The 24,626-nt window shown below is 32.9% G+C and overlaps 1 protein-coding gene and 3 pseudogenes across 1 annotated transcript in view; 2 read left to right on the plus strand and 2 right to left on the minus strand.

Moving 5' to 3' along the window:
• STPG2 (sperm tail PG-rich repeat containing 2) overlaps window positions 1–24,626 on the minus strand; it is a 464,008-nt gene that overhangs the window by 364,282 nt on the left and 75,100 nt on the right. The window contains exons 8-10 of the mRNA XM_039845754.1: window positions 14,903–15,010; window positions 10,900–11,059; window positions 5,738–5,898 (exon numbers count right to left, since the gene is read on the minus strand). Coding sequence (XP_039701688.1) covers window positions 5,738–5,898; window positions 10,900–11,059; window positions 14,903–15,010 — 429 coding nt within the window. The remainder of the gene's footprint in view (window positions 1–5,737; window positions 5,899–10,899; window positions 11,060–14,902; window positions 15,011–24,626) is intronic.
• On the plus strand, window positions 2,876–2,976 carry LOC120588697 (uncharacterized; annotated as a pseudogene).
• Window positions 22,356–23,485, minus strand: LOC120588085 (40S ribosomal protein S17-like; annotated as a pseudogene).
• Window positions 24,407–24,525, plus strand: LOC120588475 (uncharacterized; annotated as a pseudogene).

A 24,626-nucleotide genomic window follows, 5' to 3' on the forward strand; every position in this document is an offset into this window, starting at 1 on the left:
AGTTGTGGAACTATTACTTAGAAAATCTATGTCAAACCCCTTTTCTCTGAGTCAGTCTTGAATGCTGTCTTTTCTGATACCCACTGCTTATCAAATATCATGTATCAATAAAATCCCTCAGGAATCTAGCAGCTTAATTGAGATCAGCCTTCTAGAGAATTAAGTTATATCAGAAATCAAAATGGCTATTATTACAACAAATTAGATATAAGATAAAGAACTTTGCTTTTATCCTTCCTGATTTTCTCTTGTTAGTTTTAAATATCAGATATTCTCTCAACTATTACATCATTTGAAAATTTGGTAAATAAATTACTTCTTCCAAGTAAATCGTAGAAACATTGAATAAAACAGAGGTAAAGACCAAAGTTACATAATATTGCCATAGTCTTCTACTAGGATAAAAATAATACTGGTATAGTCACTCAGTCAACCAGTTATAAATCAAACTAACCAAATTATAACCAATACACATTTTTACTTGTCCATATAAATATGGCCACCTGTTAAACACTACGCTGAAAACCATATGAACAACATTTCTATAAATTTCATATTGGAAAGGGAAATTGCATGATTTAGAATCAGTTATCATGTAATATTAAAATCTCAAAATGCCTTTAAAAGATAACACGAAATTAATGAATGTATGCTGACCATTATTTTGACTAACCACTAATTTTACTAACCATTATTATACTTTAAATGTAACTATGACATTCTTTTACTTTTCCATCTTTATTGAGGTATAATTAAAAAATAAAAATTGTATATTTTTATGGTATGCAATGTGATGATTTGATATATGTATATATTGTGAAATGATTACCAAAATCAAGCTAATTAGTATATTCATCATTTTACATAATTCTCAACTTTTTGTGTGTGGTGAGAACATTTAAAATGTGCTCTTTTAGCAAATTTCAAGTACAGAGTACTATTAACTATAGTTACCATGCTATACATAAATCTCCAGAACTTATTTATACTGCATAATTGAAACTTTGTACCCTTGACCAACATCTCCCCGTTTCCCTCAAACCCCAGCCCCTGGAAACCACAATTCTAATCTCTGCTTGACTTTTTTATATTCCACATGTAAGGTAGATCATGCAGTATTTGTCATTTTGTGTCTGGCTTTGACTTAACATAATGTTCTTCAGGTTCACTCGTGTTATAATAAATGGCAGGATTTCCTTCTTTTTTAAGGCTGAATAGTATTCCTCTGTGTGTGTGTGTCACATCTTCTTTATACATTTATTTGTTGATGGATACATAGGTTGATTCCATATCTCAACTATTGTGAATGATGCTGCAATGAACATGGCCCTGCAGGTATCTCTTTGAGATATTGACTTAATTTCCTGTGGATATATAATCAGAAGTCAGATTGTTGGATTACATAATAGTTCCATTTTGATTTTTTTTGCAGAATCTCTATACTGTTTTCCACAGTGGCTGTACCAATTAACATTCCCACCAATGGTGTACAAAGGTTCCTTTTTCTCCACATCCTCACCAACACTCTTTTTAAGAATAGCCGTTCTAACAAGTATGAAATGATATCTTGTGGTTCGATTTGTATTTTTCTGGTTATTAGTGATGTTGAGCATTTTCTCATATAGCCGTTGGCCATTTGCCTTGAGAAATGTGTACTCAGATCTATGCCCATTTTTTAATTGGATTTTCTTGCCATTTAGTTTCTTGAGGTCTTTGCGTATTTTGGATTTTAACACCTTATCAGATACATGATTTGTAAATATATCCTCCCATTCACTCTGTGAATAGCCTTCTGTACTGTTCAGAAGCTTTTTAGTTTGACGCAATACAATTTGTCTATTTTTTCTTTTATTGCCTGTGCTTTTGAAATCACATCCAAAAAAATATTGTCCAGACCAATGCCAAGAAGCTTTTTCCCTATTTTTTCCTTCGAGTATTTTTAAAGTTTCAGGTCTTACATTTAAGTCTCTAATCCATCGTGAGCTGATTTCTTTATTTAGTGTGAGATAAAAGTCCATTTTCATTCTTCTATACTTGAATATCTAGTTTACCCAACACCATTTATTGGAAAGACTGTCTTTTCTCCATTGTGTGTTCTTGGCAGTAAATGTATAGATTCATTTATGGGGCTCTCTATTCTGTTCCATTGGTCTATATGTCTGTTTTATGCCAGCACCATGCTGTTTTTATTTCTATAGCTTTATAGTATAGTTTGAAGTCAGGTAGTGCCTCCAGGTGTGTTCTTTTTGTTCAAGATTGCTTTGACTATTTGGGGTCTTTTGTGATTCTCTATGAATTTTGGAATTTTTTTTCTCTTTCTGTGAAAAATGTCATTGGAATTTTGATAGGGATTGCACTGAATCTATATATCACCCAGGCTAATAATATAGACATTTTCACAATATTAATGCTTCCAATCCATAAGTATAGGACTTGTTGCCACTTATTTGTGTCTTCCTCAATCTCTTTTACCAATGTTTTATAGTTTTCAGTGTCAAACCTTTCAACTCCTTGGTTAAATATATTCCTAAGTATTTTTGTGCTACTGTAAATGAGATTATTTCATTACTTTTTCTGATAGTTTGTCATTACTGTATAAAAACACTACTGATTTTTGAATGTTGATTTTGTGTCCAGAAACCTTACTGACTAGCAACAATTCAAAATTTTGTAAGAATTCATGAAAATATCACATTGTAAAATTTTAATAATTATTGTTTTAATAAAATAAACCATTATCACTTCCTTTTTTCTGTTATGCCTACAAATCTGCAGCATCTCTCAAAGATTACCAATAATGATTTTACAGTTCTTTCATGACAATGAGATGAACTTCAGCAACATCTGAAGTTTTTAACTGATTTAAAGCACTAGAGTACCCTCTTTGGCAGCACATATACTAAAAACTGAAACAACACAGAGATTAGCATACTGCACAAGGATGACATGAAAATTTGTAAAGCATTTCAATTTTTTTTAAAAACACTAGTTTTTTAAAAACACTTGTCTTATATTACCATCATAAGTATGTTAGGATTCGATTTCCTATAAATCGTGTGTGTTTCATCCTTTCTGGGTTGAAAATTATTTTCTCCAATACCAAGGACAAATCCAATTCAGCAATTCAGTGGCTCTACTATTTTTATATCATTTACCCCATCCTTGTGAAGTTCCAATATCTTCTTAGCAATTCTTTTGCCAAATCAAACATATACAAAGCCATTTTAATATACTTTAGTATTTTTTTTTACAATAAATTGTTCTTCTCTTTAAGCTTCCTGGATCATGGTTCCACACCTCTCTCTTGTATTCATTTATTCAATCATTTCCTGAGTGTCTACTATAGGACAGACACTGTACTTGCAATGTTTTATATATGTTATTATTATCCTTTTATTATTTGACAACTATGTTAATCTTCCCGTGTTTGACTTCTATTTATAGTCTAGCTATAGAATATCTATCTAGCCTACCTATAGTTTCACCCTAATTTTAGCAACTTTTACTTGTCCATATGAACATTCTTTTAAATTTTTTCAAATTCTTTAGAAATAAAAAATAATGAACACAAAATATATAAACATACATTAAAATGTCTTTTTAACATCTGAGTTCTAAAAAGTTTAATGTGTAGCAAAACTGCATAGTCAATTTGCCTTCCTGTCAAACCTTTTAGGCTAGTTTCACTCTTAGAATATCTAATCTTAGAAACATTTGTTTTCCGCTGATCATTCTGAAATACAAATTTTCTAAATTCTTGTATATATCTAACAAAACTCCAATTTCTTCTTTGATAATTCTAAACTTTAAATAACATGATAACTATTTGTGAAATGATTCTTCTCTTCTATTTTATAAATTAGTTCTCCTCTACTTAGTCAAAATTAAGTTCAGAATAGGAGTTCCTCTCATAGCTTCCTCTACCTTCTATGAAGGTAAATTATCAGCAATACAAAAAAATAAGAAGTTCTGCTTTCAATGAACTGAGAAATCCAACTAAAGTCTTTTATATTTACCTACAGAGTTATCATGTTTGATTCTCTGAATTATTTTGTATAGATCCAGATTCCATCTGGTAACATTTTCCTCTGCCTGGAGGGCTTCCTTTAATATCTGTTATACTACAGGTCTTTGGGGAATGACTATTTCAGTTTTTGTGTACATAAAAAGGTCTTCATTTTGTTTTGAAAGATATTTTAGCCTGCTAAGGAATTGTTGACAATCATTTTCTTTCAATACTGTAAAGTTGCACTGATGTCTTCTGATTTGAGTCATTTCCAACAAGAAATATACTGTCATTATTAACGAAACTCCTCTCTTAATGTTATGTATTCTTTTTCTCTGGCTGCTTTTAAGATTATTTTTCTTTTTTAGCATTTTAGTCGATTTGATTATAATGTATAATGTGCCTTAGCAAAATTTCCTTAATGTCTTTTGTGCCGTAAGTTTGTTAAGCTTCATGGATATGTAAGTTTTTAGTTCTCACCAAAAGTTTGGAAAATTTCAGCCATTATTTCTTAAGATAGTTTTGATTCCCCAAACTCTTTATTTTTCCTTCAGGGACTCCAATTACACAGATATTAGGCCAATTCAAATTATCCGGTGGTATACTGATACTTTATTCATTTCTTTTTGTTTTTTATTTTTCACTGTTTCATTTTAGTTTCTATTACTATCTTCAGGTTCATTAGTCTTTTATTCTGAATTATCTAATCTGATATAAATCACACACAGTGTACTCTTTTTCCCAAATTTTATATTTCAATCTCCAGAACTTCAATTTGTGTCTTTTTATTTCCCCTATTTCTTTACTGAATATGCTCAATCTTTCTTCCACTTCTTGAACATACGGAATTTAGTTATAATAACTGTTTAATGCCCTTGTCCACTAATTCTATCATCTGTGTAATTCCTGGGTTTCTTTCGATTGTTTTTTTCCTTCATTCTGTGTTGTATTTCCCTGCTTCTTTGTATACTTAATATTTTTTAATTGGATGCCACACTCTGTGAATTTTACCTTATTGGGGGCTGGATATTTTTTAATTCCTACGAATATTCTTAAGCTTTGTTCTGGGATGCAGAAATTCAGTAATGCAAAATATATATATATGTGAGATAAAATGATTGAAGAAAAAAGAAATTGCCATTTACAGATAGCATAATTGTGTGCTTGAGGGAATTATTTTAAAAACTAATAATAAATTAGTAGAATCAATCATTTAAATTTAGCAAGAAGTATGGATAAAACAAATCTTTAATAAAGATTTGGTAAAGCAAATTCTTAATAAAGATTACTAGATTTATTTATACCAATAACAGAAAGCTAAACAATGCAAATATTTACAACAGAATTAGAAACATAAAATAGTAAGGAGTAAATCTAATAAAGATGTGTAAGACTTCTACCCAAAAACTGTAAGCTGCAAAGCATTTAAAGAAGACTTAATTTAAAGAAGACCTAAATTTACTCTCAGAAAATAGTGGAGCAATCTTAAAATGAAGATAAGCATTTAAAGAAGTACATATGAGATCCTCAAAAAGATAAAGAATAAGATCCATTTTTAAAAAAGAAATTGCAAACATAGCTGTGGATCAAAATATTTTTTATTCTTATACCATAATTTACTATATAAATAATTTCAATAAAAATAGTATGTTTTATAATAATGAGACATATATATCATATGTAATTTTTAAAAACCCACATAAGGAATATTATTTGGTATTCATATATTACCTGATAATCAGCAGGCCCAGGAGTAGTAAAAGTTTCTTTCTGAACTGAGAAGAAAGTCCGAGGAACAGAAGAGCCGAATGCACTTTTCTTTTGTTCCTTTAAGCAGATATTGCTAAAGTTGTCATTTATAATACTGTTTAGAATATTATAAAACCCAGGACCTAAAATTATGAAGAATATCATATGTAAGAATAAACATGGTTTTAAATCTTTTATAACTAAGTATTTTTTTTAGAAATAACTCTCATTTATTGCTAGCAAGAATGAAAAATAGTATGGCACTTTGAAAAATAATTTGTCAAATTCTTATAAAGTTAAATATATATTTACTACATGACCCAGAAATTCTACTGCCATTTTCCCAAGAAAAAAAACTACCTAAAAGTCAAACCCTAGTGAATAAACAAAATGTGCCCTACCCAAACAATGGAATACTACTCAGCAATAAAAAGGAAAGACAAATGCAACAATATAAATAAACCTCGAAAACATCATGCTAAGTGAATGAAGGCAGACATAAAGTCCCGAGTAATGTATAATTCCATTTATATGAAATTTCAGAAAATGTAAAATCATAGTGACAAAATCAGTTGCCTGAGACCAGGAGTGGGGATGGAGATTAACTGCAAATGGGCATGAGAGAATTTTTTAAGAATGATGAAAATGTTTCAAAACTTTATTGTAGTGGTAGTTACCAAACTATATACTTTTACCAAAACTCATCAAAATGTACACTTAAAATGAATTATTTTTATTGTGTAAATTATGCTTCAATTAAAAAAGAAAACAGAAAGACGGAAGGAAGGAATAAGGAAGGAAGGAAGGAAAGGAAGGAAGGAAGGGGGAAGGAAGGAAGGAAGGAAGAAAGGGAAGGAAGAAGGAAGGAAGGAGGAAGGGAGGAAGAAGGGAGGAAAGAGAGGGAGGGAGAGAAGGAGGGGGAAGGAGGGAAGGAAGAAAGAAGGGAATTATTGATACAAAAAAGATATTGAAAAGCTGATGTAGCAACATTAAAAATTGATTTGGAAAAAACAAAATCAACTATCACCCCATCTTCCTATCACAGCAGTTATTTTCATTTTTGCCTTTTACCTTTTCATGCATATTTATAACCAGGAATATTTCCTACAGTAGCAACCTGAATGAATAATATTCTTTTTTTCATTCAAAATAAAATAAACAACTTTTTATGCCATTGAAAAAAAGTTTTTATCAATACATTCAAATATTTGAAACAAATACAGTTAACTCTTGAACAATGCAGAGATTAAGGGCACTGGCCCTCACACAGTTGAAACTCTGTATATAACTTAAGTCAGCCTTCCGTGTACGTGGATTCCCAAACATGGATCAAAAACACATAATTGTATATGTTTTATAATTCAGTATTTTTTAAAAAATCAGTTATAGTGAGCAGCAATATCCATAAAATGCAGTATGATATACTTAAAAAAATACTTGACTTGGTTATACTCATGTTATCTGGAATCTACAAAATTAGCTCTGCTGCTAAATACGTATGAAACATCACTTAAATCTCTTTCGTTTTTCTGGGCTTTAAGTTCCTCTTCTGACTATAATAAGAACTGATTAGATCAGTGCTACTCAAAATGTGGTCTGTGGACTGCTGGCTGTCCAAGAACAATTTACAAGAAAAGGAGCTTACGACTAAATATAAATTGCTTATTTTACTTAGCATTTTGTAACTATTCTTTTTTCCTAAAGAAAGATTGTTGATTTACATTCTGGTATCATTTCCTTTCTCATTATAGGCAGGAAATAGTTGACAAGTGGGCACTTTGAGTAGCTCAAGGTTAGACGATATTTTAGGTTCTTTCTGGATTAAAAGTGACCAAATCTTTCTACATAGTCAAATCCTCTGTACTCTTGGTATATATAAGGTTTTCCTCAAGGAAGCTGCCCATGAACACTATTTAAATATTTTTAATTATTCCAGTTCTAAATTTTATTCCCCTAAAGTCTCTACCAAAAATTATGTTGTTCTAACTCTCAGAAAATCTAAATCTAATAAGTTTTATTCCTGTCATCTTTCAACATTCCTCCATAGGTAATGTTTAGGAAAAAAGTAAATGGAAAGTGTAATGAAAACTATTTTCAATACTTAAGAGATAAATACTTCAGATCTGTCTCTCTTCTGGCATGACAGAATAACATAATACATTACAAGTGAGCTTAAGTACTTAAATATAGGGCCTTCAAGGCATGTACATCTCAGGTACCACCTTAGTAAGCTTCTGATTCGAAAAGCCATTCTAATCATATAATTTACTCACATTAGAGGTTTTTCATATTCATTTCCAGCGATTAAGTGTAGAAATGCCCAGGAACCCCATAGTTAGACAATTTAGGGGTGCCTTCTATCTTACTCTGATTGATAAGTCCATTACTGCATTCTAATATCTTCATGGGAAATAAAAAACCAGAATTCCATGAAGGCCATTCTCACTAATTCTTAAAATATGTAAGATTCAGAATTAGATTTTAGAGATCATCATAATTTAATTTTATCCTTTACAAATAAACTAACCTTTGGAGAATTTACAATACTTTATTTGTCATACAATAGACCATTAAATTGAAAACTAGACCCAATCATAAGGCAATTGGGTCACTTGATAAATTCATATTTGGAAATAATTTGGATTTCAGATTCATAAGAAATCTACTGAGCTTTGCTCAGCTGGAATGGTGCCAAGTATTTATACATGACCTCTCCAGAAAGACACTCTTAGAATAGTCAGACTTCTACACAGAGGCACAGATCTCCAAGACTGTGTATTTCAACAGGTCCAGGTTTATGCTGTAAAAGTTCATGACCTAAGAAGTGCTAGAATATCACTTTTGCTACATGCTGTTGGTCAAGAAAGCCACCAGGCTAGCCAAGATTAAACAGGTAAAAAATAAGACTCAATCTCTCAATAGCATAATTTTGTAATAAATAATTTTGTACCAAGAATACAATATTACCATAACAAATTACCATACTAACATTTGTAGAAATGGTTTGAGATCAGACAATGGGTCAGAAGCTAAAATAACCTCAAGACTTAGAAAAAGAGTCTTGAGGAAACAGTTAGTGGTGGCTTAAGGGACAGTGATAAAAATGGCATTGAAGTTCAGAGAAAAGATAATTTGTATTATATAATGGCAGAAATTTTAACAAAACTAATGCTTGGGACAATGAAGAAAATACCTAATACATTAGTAGATTCTAGTTAAGAACATTTCTAGGCTGAATATCAAAAGCGCCAACTAGTTGCTTTTAGCTATGTGTGCAAAGGTAAGGATAGAAAGAGATGAACTAAAACTATTGTTTTCTAACAGAACTTATACAAATAAAAAGAAATCAAGATTTTTAGGGTTTGAAAGTAAACCATTTTTCATCCCAGTCTCTCCATATAGCAAAAAGCTCTCAGAGCAAGAAACACCCTGAGGGTAAGACAAAATCCACACTTTGGCTTTCAGATCCTTTGCTAAGACCTCAGAAAGACTTAAGATGGTAACTCATAGAATCTCTCAAAGAAAAGAACCACTAAGAATTTTAAAGTCATATGTCAAATACCCTCTTGGCTAAGACAATAGTGCTCCTAAAATTTAACAGCAGCAACAAAGGTGGCTCAAAGTAGACAAGGGTTTTACTAAAAAGTACATGTGAATGTGGCTTTTTTCCAGTATACTTGATCATAGATTAATATAATAAGAAATCTACAAACTTTTTGTAAGGAATTATACCAAGCTGGAATAAAAAGAACAACAACAGTACAAAATAAAGAGTGGCATATAGACTCCAAATTTTCTATGTGCAGGAAGCAGGCTGGGAAAGCTCCAGCTGCAAACATAGCCTATTTCTTATACAAAAAAAAAAAGGACGGTTTGAAGAATGAAACCAAGAGGCCCAAAGATAGAACAAAAGACCACAGAAAATCAGTCCCAGGTAGCCCAATGGGGTCTTAATTAAGAAAATGACAACATATGCCTGGTTGGATTTCAGAATTGCTATAGCCCTGTGACTACTATGGGCCTCCAGTTTTCCCTCTTTTTTGAATAGGAGTGTCTAGTATGATTATCCTATCATTGTCCCACCATTGTGTTAGATATGTGGAGCAGATAACTTGTATCTTTAGTTCACAGCTCTTCTAATAGAGAGGAGTCACTCAAGAAGCTGATCTGAAGTACCACTCGCCAGAATCCTCCCCTGCACCTATTCCTGACAGATAACAAGATCCTAGACTTCAAGATTATACCATAATTGCATGAGACTTTGGAAGCCTTGAGAAGACATGCAGGAAAACTATAAGTATTTTCTGGCCAGAGGGTAGTCCACAGTAGATTAAAGATGGCCACAAAATTTTTGCTAACCCTGACACTGAGAGATGAATTTTCATGTCCTTCTGTTCAATATGTGCTGCCCTGGGTGAGCTGATTGACTAATAAAATGTGGCAAAAGTGATGTCCTGGGATTTCTGAGGACAGGTCATAAAAATCTTTGTAGCATCCTGCCAGGTCTCGCGGTACCCTGAGCTACTATGTTTGAAGACCAGCTATCATGAGGCAGCAATGCTGGAGCTATGCATGCACTCTGAATGACAGTACTATCTGAGCTCTGCCTTCCATCTATTTCATAAAATACTGATATGTAATAGAAAAGTTTGTATTTTTAAAGCCACTTTGTTACGCAGCAATAGATAACCACATGTTCACAATTATATGGTATTTTGGTGCTAAATTCTTAGCTCTGTATAACAGAACACCAACTGAGAATACTAAAATACGTGATGGGCTTCCCCAAATAAATTTTTAACAAAACTGAGTATCATAAGTTAAATTATTAGCAGTGACCATATAGTTGATATATTATATATGTTCATCCAAGAGAAAATTAGGAAATTCACTGAATAAAGAAAAATAATGGAAAATTATAACTAAGATGTGTAACATATTAAATTGAAATCTTACCAAAACTGCATATTATTTTTATCTATGTCTATTGTACATAGTCAATGCTTTTAAAAAACTATTCACTCAAAATGACAACACCAACCATAGGACAATAACAACAAAAAGACTGTAACTTCTGGTATATTCATCTTAAGAACACTAAGTTACATAAAGCTACAAAGTAGTAAAATGGATTAATTCTTAACCTGGCATTTCCTCTGTCCTGGAGACCTGTGTGAACCTAGCAGCACTTTGACCAAATGGGATACTTTTCAATGTTGGTGTTTTCTTCAAGGACTGGAAAGCAGTTCGAGATTCATTATACGTGCCAGGAGCTGGAGTGCTTGATTTCATAGGTGCAAATCTCTAGTGAAGAACAGAAAAATATGCCAATGAGAAACTATCAGTACATTTTTACATTGCATGAGTTAAAAAATGCTTTCTTAATAATATAACATCTGGAGTTTAATTTATTTCTTAACGAAGTGAAGAAAATGTAGATGAATTAAGATCTTGCACTTATCAAAACATAAAATATATAGCTTTTAGTAAAATAATCTATGTATTAATACAGCAATATATTACATACTTTACTAACACAAATAGACTTTGAAATTATCTCAATATGAAATTCTAGATGATAGTGTATGGCCCAGATTCATCTATTGTTAATATATTAAGCCATTTGCCTATTGCTTTACCCACTCCCTGTTTTGGCCTTTTTCTCTCTGTCTATATACACACATTTAAAGGAAAGTTACATACGTCATGATCCTTTACCCCTAAATACCTAAATACTTTGGTGTGCATTTACTAAAAACAAGAATATTTTCTACATATCTGAAGTACAGTTATCAACATCAGTAAATGTATCGATAATATGTTTAACTAACCAACCGTTCATATTCCAAATCTGTCAATCTAATAATGCCTCTATTGTATTTTTCCCCTCCAGTACCAAATCTAGTCTAAAGTCAGATATTGCTTTTCATCTCCTTTAATACAGAAACATTTTAACAGCCTTCCTTTGTGTTTTGTGACTTTAGTAGAATATAACAATCTTTTTTTTTGTATAATAGAACCTTCCTTATTTGGGGTTTCTCTTATGTTACCTTATAATTATATTCGGGTCATTCATTTCCAGACAGAATACTAAATAGATGATGTCATGCTTTTCTCAGAGTATCATATCTGGAAGCACATAATGTTCTCTGGACCTCAATGATTTTAATTTTGGTCAAATTCAATACTCTGTCTACATTTATCAGTACACATTTGGCATTCTGAAAACAAGAGCCCTCCCTTCTCCCCCTATTCATTTATTTATCTATCTACCTATTTATTGCCCATATGGTCTCATGAATGTCAGTTTTAATTACTTATGATTACTTTTTTTTTCCAGTAGGGGGCCTTTCATGTTGGTTCATATATCCCTATGATATGCCTTCATCTTTTTTTTTGAGACCTTTTAAACTTTCTGACATAACAAGATGTTACAGATTCATCTTCCACCTACTCTGCACAGTCCTTGTTTCCTGGCTCATTTAGTAGAGAAAGGTAGAATACATATTTATATATCTATATCAATATTTATATGTACACTAGACACATGTACATATATATGTGCATATATATCATGTACATACACGTCTGTATGTGTGTGTGTATATATATATATATTTTTTTTTTTAATCATGAGTTCACACCAAAACCTTCAATTCAAATCTGTTCCATAAAGTTCTTTCTTATCTCTCCTAATCCATGTTTGTAGGTACCTTCTTCCACAGTGAAAACCCTGGTTCATAATATCAACTTTTTACCTCAACCCTATAATACATCTAAAACAGTTTCATGATTGCTTCACCTATACCACTACAATAAACCTACCTACTAAAAAAAATTCAGAATTTGTTTGCAATTTTTGTACTCATTATAACCCACTCCATCCTAGACTGATAGAGTCAAATATTATGGTTACCTGGATTATTCTTTCTTTCTTTTCCCCTTCATTGTGGTTAAGAGCATACATCTGGAATATACTTGTTCATTTGTTTCCATTTGCTTTGTTTTGGGTTTTTTTTTTTAAAACTTTCCATTCTTATTGATTTTTATTTTTGAATATGTGGAACACTGACATGCTTCCATAAGATGAATACATATTTTTAAAAGTATACTCCAAGAAGTGTTGCTCCCTCTCATTTCCCTTGCACCCTCAATGGATGCTGTGCCACTAGGGGAAAAATGTCCAAACTTATAACATTTGCTAATGTTCATGATATAAATACAGCACAATGGTGGCTAACTTCAAACTACCAACATAACATCAACCAACACGCAAAATGGAAAAATTAATAATGGGCTCCTGCAAGTCAGTAAAAATGATCTGCAGTATACCAGGATTTCCACTGCATCTCCTCACCATCCCTTATAGGTAACCAATTCCACTGTTTTCTGGTTTATCCTTGATATGTTTATATAAAGATAAGCAATTATGTTTATGTTTCTTATTTTCCTTTCTTTCTTACACAAAACAGTATATTATACATGCCCTTTTGTATCTTACACAGTAGTTAAACCTTAACACTACCAAAAAACAATTTATTAATGGAACTAGCATGAAGGACTCTCTAAATTTTTCTCCTAAATACTATTTTATTATTTACTTGCTGAGTATATTTTTAAAATTATAATACTCAACCCTGGCTGCATATTCATACAGAATTACTTAAGAAGTTCAAAAAATGCCGATGCTTGGGCCTTTCTAGGAGGAAGGGAAGAAGTCACCTGGGTATCAGAAGGTATTAAAATTTCCCAGTGTTTCTAATACATAGCAAGAGGAAGAGCATTGTGATAAAGGAAATCTTATGTTTAAAAATTAATAGTTGAAGACATAAGGAAATTTAATGCATTTAAATACCAGACGATTCCTTAAATTAATAACTAAAATAAGTATTCCAGAAACATAATCTTTCTTTATAACTATAAACCAAAAACTGTGAGTTAAGTTTACCTTGTTAATTTCATTATTGCTTTTTTTTTAATCAGTTATAAGTATCTGCTCATATTCAACTGAACACTAATACTACCCCTAGCAGGCACTCATGTTGGTTTTAACTCTTCCATTTCTTTCATCCCAGAATAATTATCATATTCTATTCCATTTCTGCAAATATATTTAAAATATTATAATTGATGCCTAGTGATATTAAATTAGAACTACATATCAAATGAACAGAAATAGCATAAAAACTGGAAGTTTTAGCTATAAAATTATATTTTTTAAAAATCAGGGGGATGCACATGCACAACATCCCACTTCCACACATTCATTTTGTTTAGTATCTTAAGTATCATCAAGTTGCCCAAGGCAGAAACCTGGTATTCATTCTTGATTCTTCCTAAGTCCTTCACATTAAAAAGTCATGTTAATTATATCTCCAAAATATACCGGCAATCTATCTACTTGTCTCCAAGGAGGTGCCTCTTAAGTACAAGAAAACCAAAGTAGTCACCTGCAGTCATCTAAAGGTTAATAACTTTTTCAAGTTAAATAACATAACCAGAGCTGTACATAGTACTATTGTATAAATATTGCAATGACTTTGATCTGGAGGCTGGCACATTATAAAGCTTTGCTAGTCTAATAATATTCTTAAATTAGAAATATCTTAGAATCCTTCAAATCTCTTTATCATATACCTTAAAATGATTACTGTGAAACAGACTCTAGAATTACTAAGCCCCAATGGCAGTTGTAGATATGACCTATGGCCTGGCTCCACAAAGAGCCTTCGGAATCTTCTCTGAAAGAAATGCTCATCTTCATAGACTACACGTTAACCTTCTATACATTCATTAGCAAAGTATATTTAAAAATGCAGACTAAAATTTCTTATAAGCTAAACTGAACTTTCACATTTGCAAATAGAAAATGTTTAATATTCTGCATAATAAAAAATGTTTAATATTCTGCATAATAAAAAATGTTTCAATTCTAATATTTATTTTTGCATAATGGTGTTAACATTGTAATCTTATTTCATTTTCCCCACATTTTTTGGCAATATAATTTGCCCAGGCCATATCTGTTTCCAATTTCCTTAAATATCACTTTCCTTTTTATAATCTCCCTGAACATCATTAAATTTGTTGCTGGATTCACATTATACCTATTATACTCTATTTATGAAAATGACTATAGATCATTACCTGGGATTGAGAAAGAAAAGCAGGTGATGCATCATTTACATTTGGTGTCACACTTTCGGTCTTCTGAAATTGACTTTTAATGTCATATTTTCCAGGCCCCGGTATTCCCTAAATCATTACAGAAAGAAAAAAATACATGTTCTCATTAAGAAAGCATTTATAGCACTTAAGGGAACAATTGGCTAAATATCTGAACCAAAGCTACAGGGTTTTTAAGTGAATTCCTATATGATATTACCAAAGCACTTCATTAAAAAGCAAACCAGAAGAAACTTCTTAAAAGCAACCAAAAAACAAAAAACAAAACAAAAAAAAAAAAAAAAGGAAATTTTCCTTATCAGAGCTTTCCCAGGAACCTGAAAACACACTACTTGAAACTTTGCTGCCCTCTACTGACAGAGCTCAGAAAAAAATTATCTGACTCCACGTGATTAAACATTACAGTGAATAAAAGAGGCTTCTATATTTCTTCCATTTAAAATTATATGACCAGCTCTTCTCTAAGAAAAAATTTTACTGTCTTTCAAATTTGCATTGATCTGTTTCCAAAAATAAACTTCAGAATGAAACTAGACTGTTGTCTATCACCACACACCAAAATTAACTCAAAATGGATTAAAGACCTGAATATAAAACCTGAAACAATAAAATGCATAGAAGAAAACATAGGAATGAAACTCAGGGACCTTGGACTTAAAGAGGATTTTATGAATTTGACCTCGAAAGCAAGAGAAGTAAAAGCAAAAATAAAAGAATGGGACTACATCAAACCAAAAAGCTTCTGCTCAGCAAAAGAAACCTTCAACAAGGTAAAGAGACAACCATCTGAATGTATTTATATTTGCAAGTAATTATATTTGCAAGATATTAGGCCCTTATCAGAGAACTCATATGACTCAGTAACAACAAAAAACAAATGACCCAATCAAACAATAGGCAGAGGACCTAAACAGACACTTCTCCCTAGAGAACATATACAAATATATGAAAAGATGTTCAGCAGTAGCTAGCTATTAGGGAAATGCAAATCAAAACCACAATGATTGCACCATTTGCCTTCTCAAACCCATCCAATTGTTTCCAATTTCACTTCAAGCAAAATTCAAGGTCCTTAATATGATATGAATTTCATGCCCAGACACTATAATCACTTTAACCTCATCTTCCACTACTCTCTCCATTCCATTCGCTCTGTTTTCAAGAAGATCTGTCACGTATCCACCTCAGGATCTTTCCACTTGCCATTTTCTTAGCTTGGAATGTTCTCCTAGATAGCACAAAGGGCTCACTCTTTCATTTCAATCAAGTCACTTACTCAATGTCCCCTTCTCAATGTGTCATTTCCAGTCCATCCAAATCTCAAATTTCATTGCCTTCCCCAAACAACTGTCCCCTTTCCTACCTCTTTTTTAACCTAACCATTTTTTTACTATCCAAAATATGATTTTCCTTCATGTTGTAAGCCCTTAAGGCCATTATTTTTTTCTATTTTGTTCACTGCTATATCTTTAGGGCATAAAAAAGTACCTGGATCATAGTAAGCACTCAGTAAATATTTTCCAGAAGAATGGATGAATAGACAAATGCATGCATTGAATTCTATATTTTCACTGATCATATAATGAATTTGGAGATATGTTCCTCTGGGAAACAATGTAGCTCCAAATATGAGCATTAGCCATTTCTTAAAGCCCACATGTTAAATAATAATTTTTAAAAAGTTCTTTAGTAGAAAGTCTAATACAGAAGTATCTCTTCTTATAAATACATTAGATTCTAAAAATTTATGCAAAGGACCATGTTATCTGGTTTCAAATGAACAAATCCACGCCATTATTTGATGGCTGATAGAAAAGATGCACTTCGGCTATGGCGTGTAAGATTATTTTCATCTATGAATTCGTAGTAACTTTTGAAGAAAAAGAACTGCATAATTTCATGTTTATATAAACCTATGAAATATGTTTCAAATATATAAATACGGAGAACAGAATTTCAAACACACAACGTTAATCTGTTTTCTTGAATGTTACAAATATGCTACATCCATCTTCTCTTTACATAGGCAGGCATGGTAAAAAATAATCAGTTACTGACATACTGGGTTTACTTTCTTCCTATTTTCAACAGTTGCATAAGTGGTCATTACTAAGAGATTATAGGAGAAGAATTAAGTGTGAATAGAGATAAATGAATATACCTAGTCTCAAGAAACTTCTTCACATAAAAGTAGAAATATTAACCCTTTTAATGAATACTTCCTTTTCCTTTTCTTCTATTTTTTCATAAAGTTTCTAATGTTATTGAACTTTGCTTCACTAAAACAAGATAGAGTGATAAAATTAGGCCCTTGATTCTAAAAATTATGCTTAGGATTTAATAAGCAAATTTAAAATAAGTTCCAAAATAGGACTGTGAGACATTGTCCACTGAAGGACAGGTCTCCATTTACGACAATATAAAGAAGGCGAAAAAGACTTTGAGAAGACCAAACCCTAGGCACAGGCTGAAAATGTCGTGATGCTTACTCTGCTTTTTCAAATTGCGATCAACAGACCACCTGCATTAATATCGACCTATTAAATACATAGTGTTCCAGTGTCTCATTTGAAATCTAGTGAATCAAATCTTGTTGGGTCCGGGAATCCACATTTTTAAGAAGCCGCACATAATTCTCATGCACCATGGAGAACTCAGCCTGACAGGGGTCACTACTACAGCTTCTCTGACTAGCCACACCCATCCTAAGCCCATCCTAAGGAAGAAGGCCCAGATCTAGAGAGAATTCTGCCTTGGAAACAGGCTAAAGATTATTGGAACAGGTTGTTTATGACATCTTTTCATGCACAGCCTAATAAAAACGGGCTTCTTTCTTTAAAAACTGGGGTACAATTATAATACCATTAGATTAGATGGTATTTAGAGGAAGGAATTTGATCATCAGCAGAGATTAGGGGGACTGGAGAAAGTGATACAGTTTCACCTTCACTCCTTTAATTTGCAGTCACCATCACTTGCAGTGATGATTATTACTTTCATTAAAAATACTAACAGCTTACTATGTGCAAAGCACTGGTATAGGGTAATCAAAGCATGGGCTCTGCTTTTGAGAAGCTCACACTAGATTAATGGTTCTCAAATTAAGCTGCACAAGAGAATCATCTGGGGAATCTTTTAAAATAACAGTGCCTCATTCCACCTCATTCAAATTAAAGCCTATGGAAATGAGGTTCAGGCATTATCAATTTTTTTTAATTTAAAGCTTCCTGGCTGCTTCTAATGTACAATCGGTATTGAGGCCTAAATCACAGTGCTCAGCTTTCAGGTGCGGTAACTTTCCATTGTTTCTAAAACTGCCACTGCTGCCTAGAGTTAGGGTGTGACTTAAAACCTATTGGACGTTTTATGCTGTGATGGAGTCACACGACTCAACTTTGTATTAGCAGGCCCCCAAATGATAGTCTTTTCTCAAGTCTGGTTGACAATTTAGGTTAGTGGGAAAGGTGCCTGGAATTCTCTCCTCATTCTGTATATAAACTTTCATTTAAACTCTCCATTTACTTTTAATGAAAAAATTAAACACACACACACACAAAAGAATAGTATAAGAAATTCACATACACCCATCACCTAGAAACAATAATCCTCAACTCATATCCACATTTGTTTCCTAATTCAACCAATTTTCCCAATTACCACTCCAAAGACGTATGAGGCAAGTCCAAAATCTCATAGAATTTCATCAGAATGTACCTCTAAAAAATAAGGAACATGCCACAAAACATTTTTCTATCTTAAAAAAATCAATAATGATTTGATTCCTTAATTATTGAGTTCAAATTTTTATGACTATCTCATAAATTTGTGTATATTATGATGTGTATAGAAATATATAATTATATATTTGTGTTTTAATCTGAACCCAATTAAAAGTTCAGACTTATACATGGTTAATATGTTTTTAAGTCTCTTGTAGCTATAGGTTTCTTCTCCATCACTTTTTTTTCCTTTCAATTTATTTGATGAAGAAGCTAAGTTTTTTGTCCAATATTTGAGTTTCCCACAGTTTTTCTTTTCTCGATTAAATATCTATGTGTTTCCATTCCCTCATACTTCCTATAAACTGGCAGTTTAATATAAAGGCTTGATCAGATTCTAATTAAATTTTCTTTTTTGGCAAGATTACTTCATAGGTGGTGCTATGTAGTTCGACCAGGATGCACATATAATAACTGATTCTCTCTCATTCTGCAATGGTAGCCACCACAGACGATTACTGACTAGATCTAGTAATTTGTTATGGGTTCCAAATGATGATATTATAATCCTACAACTCTTTCCCATTTATTGGCTGAAATACTTTTATAAAAAGACATTTCCTTCATCGACTAGTTACTATATGGTATAGTTACATAGGAAAAGAAAGATAAATGCTTCATTTTATCCCCCCTCTAATTTACCAGTTTCAAAGTACCAAGTTGGACTTTAGCATCTTATACCACTAACCAATAAGTTTTTTGAATTCTAACTGTAAACTCATGAATTTAAATATATTGGAGTTGTATTGCTCACTGGTGCTGAAATTATCCCATCTTTGGTCAGTGAAACCTATTTGCATGACCTTCTGAGTCCTTTATACATGACTCTAATAAACTTTTATAGCTTCCTTGCTCTCTGGTATGACAAGATGCTTCAAGCTCATCACATACAATTCCTGCTCCAGACCCAGAACCAGCCATTTCTCTAAAAAGCTCTGATCCTTTTTAGTGGTAAACGGTAGTTAGAAACCCCAATCTGGTGTCTAGAAATACCTTCCATTTTGTGACATCATCTCACTCCTTTCTTCTATATCAGTGTCCCCAAGTCCGTAAGTAAGATACCAACAGATCTCACATCTTCTTCTAGAGTGGGGATGAGAAAGTTGCCTCACTACAAAAGATTAGTCTTCTTATCCAGATTATCACCAGTCTTGATGTTATCAGTCCCACCTGCCTTCTTCCAAAGTAATTGATATTCCTGGACTTTTCAAAGGTACTGTAATGTGAACTGGCTTTCTCTTTGGCATCGCCCCCTGAACAACGTTATCCATTCTACCATTTAACTTTACCTATCAGCTTTTACATTTACCATTTGCCATCAGGTTTCCATCTTTGAAAACTGAAACTCTTTTATCAATTATCATCTCCTCTTCCCCAATCTTTTTGTGTTTATTGTATTTTACCTTTTTATTCTTTCACTTATTAATTTAGTGAGGCTTTAGGAGTGTTATGGGCTGAACTGTGTCCCTCCAAAATTCATATGTTAAAGTCCTAAGCCCCAATACTTCAGAATGTAACTGTATCTGGAGATAAGGTCTTTAAAGGAGTAATTAAGTTAAAATAAGGTCTTTAGGGTGGGCCCTGATCCACTATGACTAATGTCTTTATAAGAAGGGGAAATTTGGTCACAGACATGAGCATGCACAGAGAAAAGACCATGTAAAGATATGGGAATAAGACAGCCATTTACAAGTGAAGGAGAGAGGGCTTAGAAGAAATTACTGCCAACATCTTGATCTCAGACTTCTAATCTCCAGAACCATGAGAAAATAAATTTCTTTTGTTTAAGCTACCCAGCCTATAGTACTTGGTTATGGCAGCCCTGGGAAACTAACACAGAGAGGAAGCTAAGATATAAGTATGGTCCAATCCATCTTGTTCAATCAGAAGCCCTTCTGTCCTTTTCTACAAAAACTACAAAATATAAAGAATTTCATGAAGCTAGGAATGTAGCAGAAAATATAATACTGGTACCATCAAAGTCTAAGAGTCATGACAGTAGTAATTCTAAGAAGGAAAAAGTCAACTTTACCATACTTTTGACACATAAATCGTTCATAGTATTAAATGAATAGATGGGAACATAAAAATAGACTGATAAACTCATTCATAACTCTTGACTTTTCTGTATCTCTCTTTCAAATACAAAATATATGTTACAAGATCTGATATTTGTACAGAACATAACAGTATACATATAGCACCTGAAACTATGCCATGGACTTAAAATGATTATTCAAATATAGAAATCAAAAAAAAAAAAATATGGAGGAAATTCTAATGATTACCAAATGAGGACTGGTGTAGTAAGATACAGAGTTAAGTCTAATTTTAAGATTTTCATTTCTTTCTATACACTGTAGTTTTACTAATTTAATTGTTACTTGTTCTTCCAGTATAATTTTAACTAAGTGGCCTCGTTCTAAAGCTATGTCCATATATCCAAACTGAAATGTGATGACATTGCAGAAAGGGTGTAGAGGGAGAAAAAATTGAAGGCTTTTTTTATTAGCATCCATCCAAATATTGCAAAAAAAAAGTTTATTTTACTTTAGGGGATTCTCTTAGTCTATAAAACTCTCACTTCTGCAAAAATACTTAGTAATGTTTTTAGTTCTCCCTATCTACAATACTTCTTACAAATGAAATGAAGAAACATGAATTCCCCATATTTAATGAGCACCATTCTGTCCCAGGCTCCTTAAATAATAACATAACTATTCCTATGTTATGTTTAATCCTTAAAAATCCTGCAAGATAGACATTACTCAGTTTGCTCACTGGGGAAAATAAGATCCTTAAAGAGTAAATAACTTACCTCTAATACAACTAGATGGGCACAAATCAAACTAAGTTCTGACTAACTACAAAGCCCCTCTTCTTTCTTCAAAGAGTACTAGAAAAGTATAATATTGCAAAGATCATCACAGAACTGATTTTAAAATGTTAAATTTTCATTAACCTATTATATAGCTTTATATTTCATAACAAAATTCCTTTGGTTATCCATTCACTATTTTTACAAATATTTATTTAATTGCCTAATATGTGTCAGGTTCTTGGATGGATAACAAGACAGAGCTTTGAACTCATGAAGTAAAACTTCCAGTGAGGGAAACAAACAAAAAACAGGTAACAGATAAATAAAGTAATTACAAATTGCAATTAGTGTCATGAAGAATACGAAGTGCTCAGACACAAAACAGCAATGGAAGGCAGACAAGAAAGACCATTTATGCTGTAACCTACCTCAAGAAGTAGCTTATTTGGGGAAGAATGGATGAAATAGCATTCTTATACAAAAAGAATGCAAAAACAATGGAAATATTGGTCAGAACAGCATTCCTAAAAGACTGAAAATCATGTGCACAAGCTCTGAGGAAAAATTTCACATCTAGAATTATTGAGTCATATAGTAATACTATATTTAGCCTTTAGAAAAGCTGCCGAACTGATTTCCACAGAAGCTACATCATTTTGCATTCCCAAGGGTTCCAGTTTCTCTACATCCTCACCAACACTTGTTATTTTACATTTTTTTATTAAAGCCATTCTAGCATATGTGAAATGGTATCTTGTGATTTTGATTTGCACTTCTCTAATGACTAATGATGTAGGATATCATTTCATGTGTTGATTGCACATCTGTAAATCTTCGTTGAAAAATGTCTATTCAAGTCTTTTGCCCATTTTTTAATTAGGTTGTTTATTTTTTTGTTATTTTAAGATAAATATGACTGTCTATGAAGATTAAAGAAAAGAGTAAGATTGGAAGTAGAGATACCAGTTAGGAGGCTATTTCAAAAGTCCAGGCAAGATAATGCTTTCTTGCTTTTGTGGGGAAGATTGTCTATGGTTTATTGAAAATATTACAGAACAGCAGAAAGATTCAAATAGCTCCACATGGTGTCTTGAAGTTCATCCCAACTGTAGGCTGAGCGACCTGCAGGTTGGACAGACTACAAAAGTCCAAGAGCTTCAGTATTTCCTTAGTGTCAAGGTCAACTTCAGTGACTTCCTGATCCAGGGCCGATACCTCAGGAACATAATCATCTCTCCTTTTTCTTTCCCCTTCCTGTAGCTAGATGGAGAACCTCTCATGGGGCCTCTCTGAAAGTGCTTCATCAGATGGGTGACAGAGCCTGCTATATCATTGCAGAGCTTCTTGCTGGAAATAATGGCAATTGCCTCACACTCGTACTTGTTGGTACGGAAGTTGCTGCCCAAGCACATGTAATACTTCTTGATGATGACTTGGGCTGCCTTCTTCACGGTCTTGGTGTGAATGTGGCATTTTGGTGGGTCCCTGGTGAAAGAGTACTTTCTTGCTTTCTTTGACTAAAGAATAGCTCTGGTGATGATAATTATTATAAGTATAAGACTGATAGTGTGATAAACTGTCTACAAAGATAGTCACCAAAAATTTCTCCTATCTCTATAAACCCATGCCTTACTTCCCATAGAAGATGAAGTCCATTCCCCTCTTCCTGATTCTGAGCTGGCCTGGTGACCTCTTTTGACAAAGAAAATACAGTGGAGGCTACATAGGGCCACTTCAGCGCCTGGTCCTTAAATGGCATGACATATTCTACACTTGCACTCTTGGAGCCTAAAGCCTCCACTCAAGTCCAACCACCTGGAAGGAAAGCGAGGCCCAGTCAGCTTCCATTCATTACAATCATTACCACCAATCCACCCAAGGAGCCATGAAAGCATCCTGGATACTCTGGAACACAGCCACATGAATGACCCCAGCTGATACCATATGGATCAGAAAAACCACCCAACTGAGTCCAGCAAACCCAGACAATTACTGCACTGTGAAGGTTATTTCCAGTAGGCCTAGACTTGGTGTGGATTATTTTGCTAAAGTATCTACAAGGTGCTGATCCTGGGTCAAGTTATGAAACTACTGTTTAAGAGTCCTGCTTTGCAATTAGGCCACCTATGAGTTTTAGAGTGTCTTGTATCAGCTAGTTTATATTGTTCACTGGTAACACTAAGATTGATGATTTTCTCTTGGCTTCAGTGAGATTCTTGAGGGCTCTACTATTGGTGCTGGTTACATAATACAATATTCCTATGTGACCAGGAGAGGATAAGAAACTCTGACAAAACTCCATTTTGTTCTCCCTGGTTCTGAAATTTCCATGCATGTGTCAGTGGTTCCTCATTTAAGTCAGAAAGCATATCCTGGTATGATCTTAGAAAGACAATTAGAGTTCACTCCTGGCCTCTCTAGAACTTTTGCAGCCTTTAACTATAAAGAATATCCTTACTTTAATGCTGTTGCTATTTGTATTCTTTTTCTGCAATTAAGCATCATCATTTTGGGCCCTGAGTCGTCTTTAGAGATCGAACCCCATCTGCCACTATTAGTAAAATCATGAAAAGTAACAAATTATTGATAAAGAAGGCATGGTACATATATACAATGGAATATTAGTCATAAAAAATGAAATATTACCATTTTCAACAACATGGGTGGACCTAGGGGGTATTAAGCTAAGTAAAATAAGTCAGACAGAGAAAGACAAATATCTCATTATTTCACTTATATGTGGAATCTAAAGAACAAAATAAATGAACAAATAAAATGAAAACAAACTCATAGATATAGAGAACAAACTGGTAATTGCAGATGATAGAGGGGTTGGGGGACTGAGTGAAAAAGTGAAGGGATTATGTCTACGGCCATGCCACCCTGAACGTGCCCGATGTCATCTGATCTCAGAAGCTAAGGAGGGTTGAGCCTGGTTAGTACTTGGATGGGAGACCACCTAGGAATACCAGGTGCTGTAGGTATTTTAAAAAAAAGAAAAAAGAAAAAAGATGAAGGAATTAAGTACAAATTGGTAGTTACAAAATAGTCAGAAGGATGTGAAGTACAGCATAGGGAATATAGT

This window comes from Pteropus medius, unplaced genomic scaffold (genome assembly GCF_902729225.1).
Source record: "Pteropus medius unplaced genomic scaffold, Ma_sr-lr_union100, whole genome shotgun sequence".
NCBI classification, from domain to species: domain Eukaryota; kingdom Metazoa; phylum Chordata; class Mammalia; order Chiroptera; family Pteropodidae; genus Pteropus; species Pteropus medius.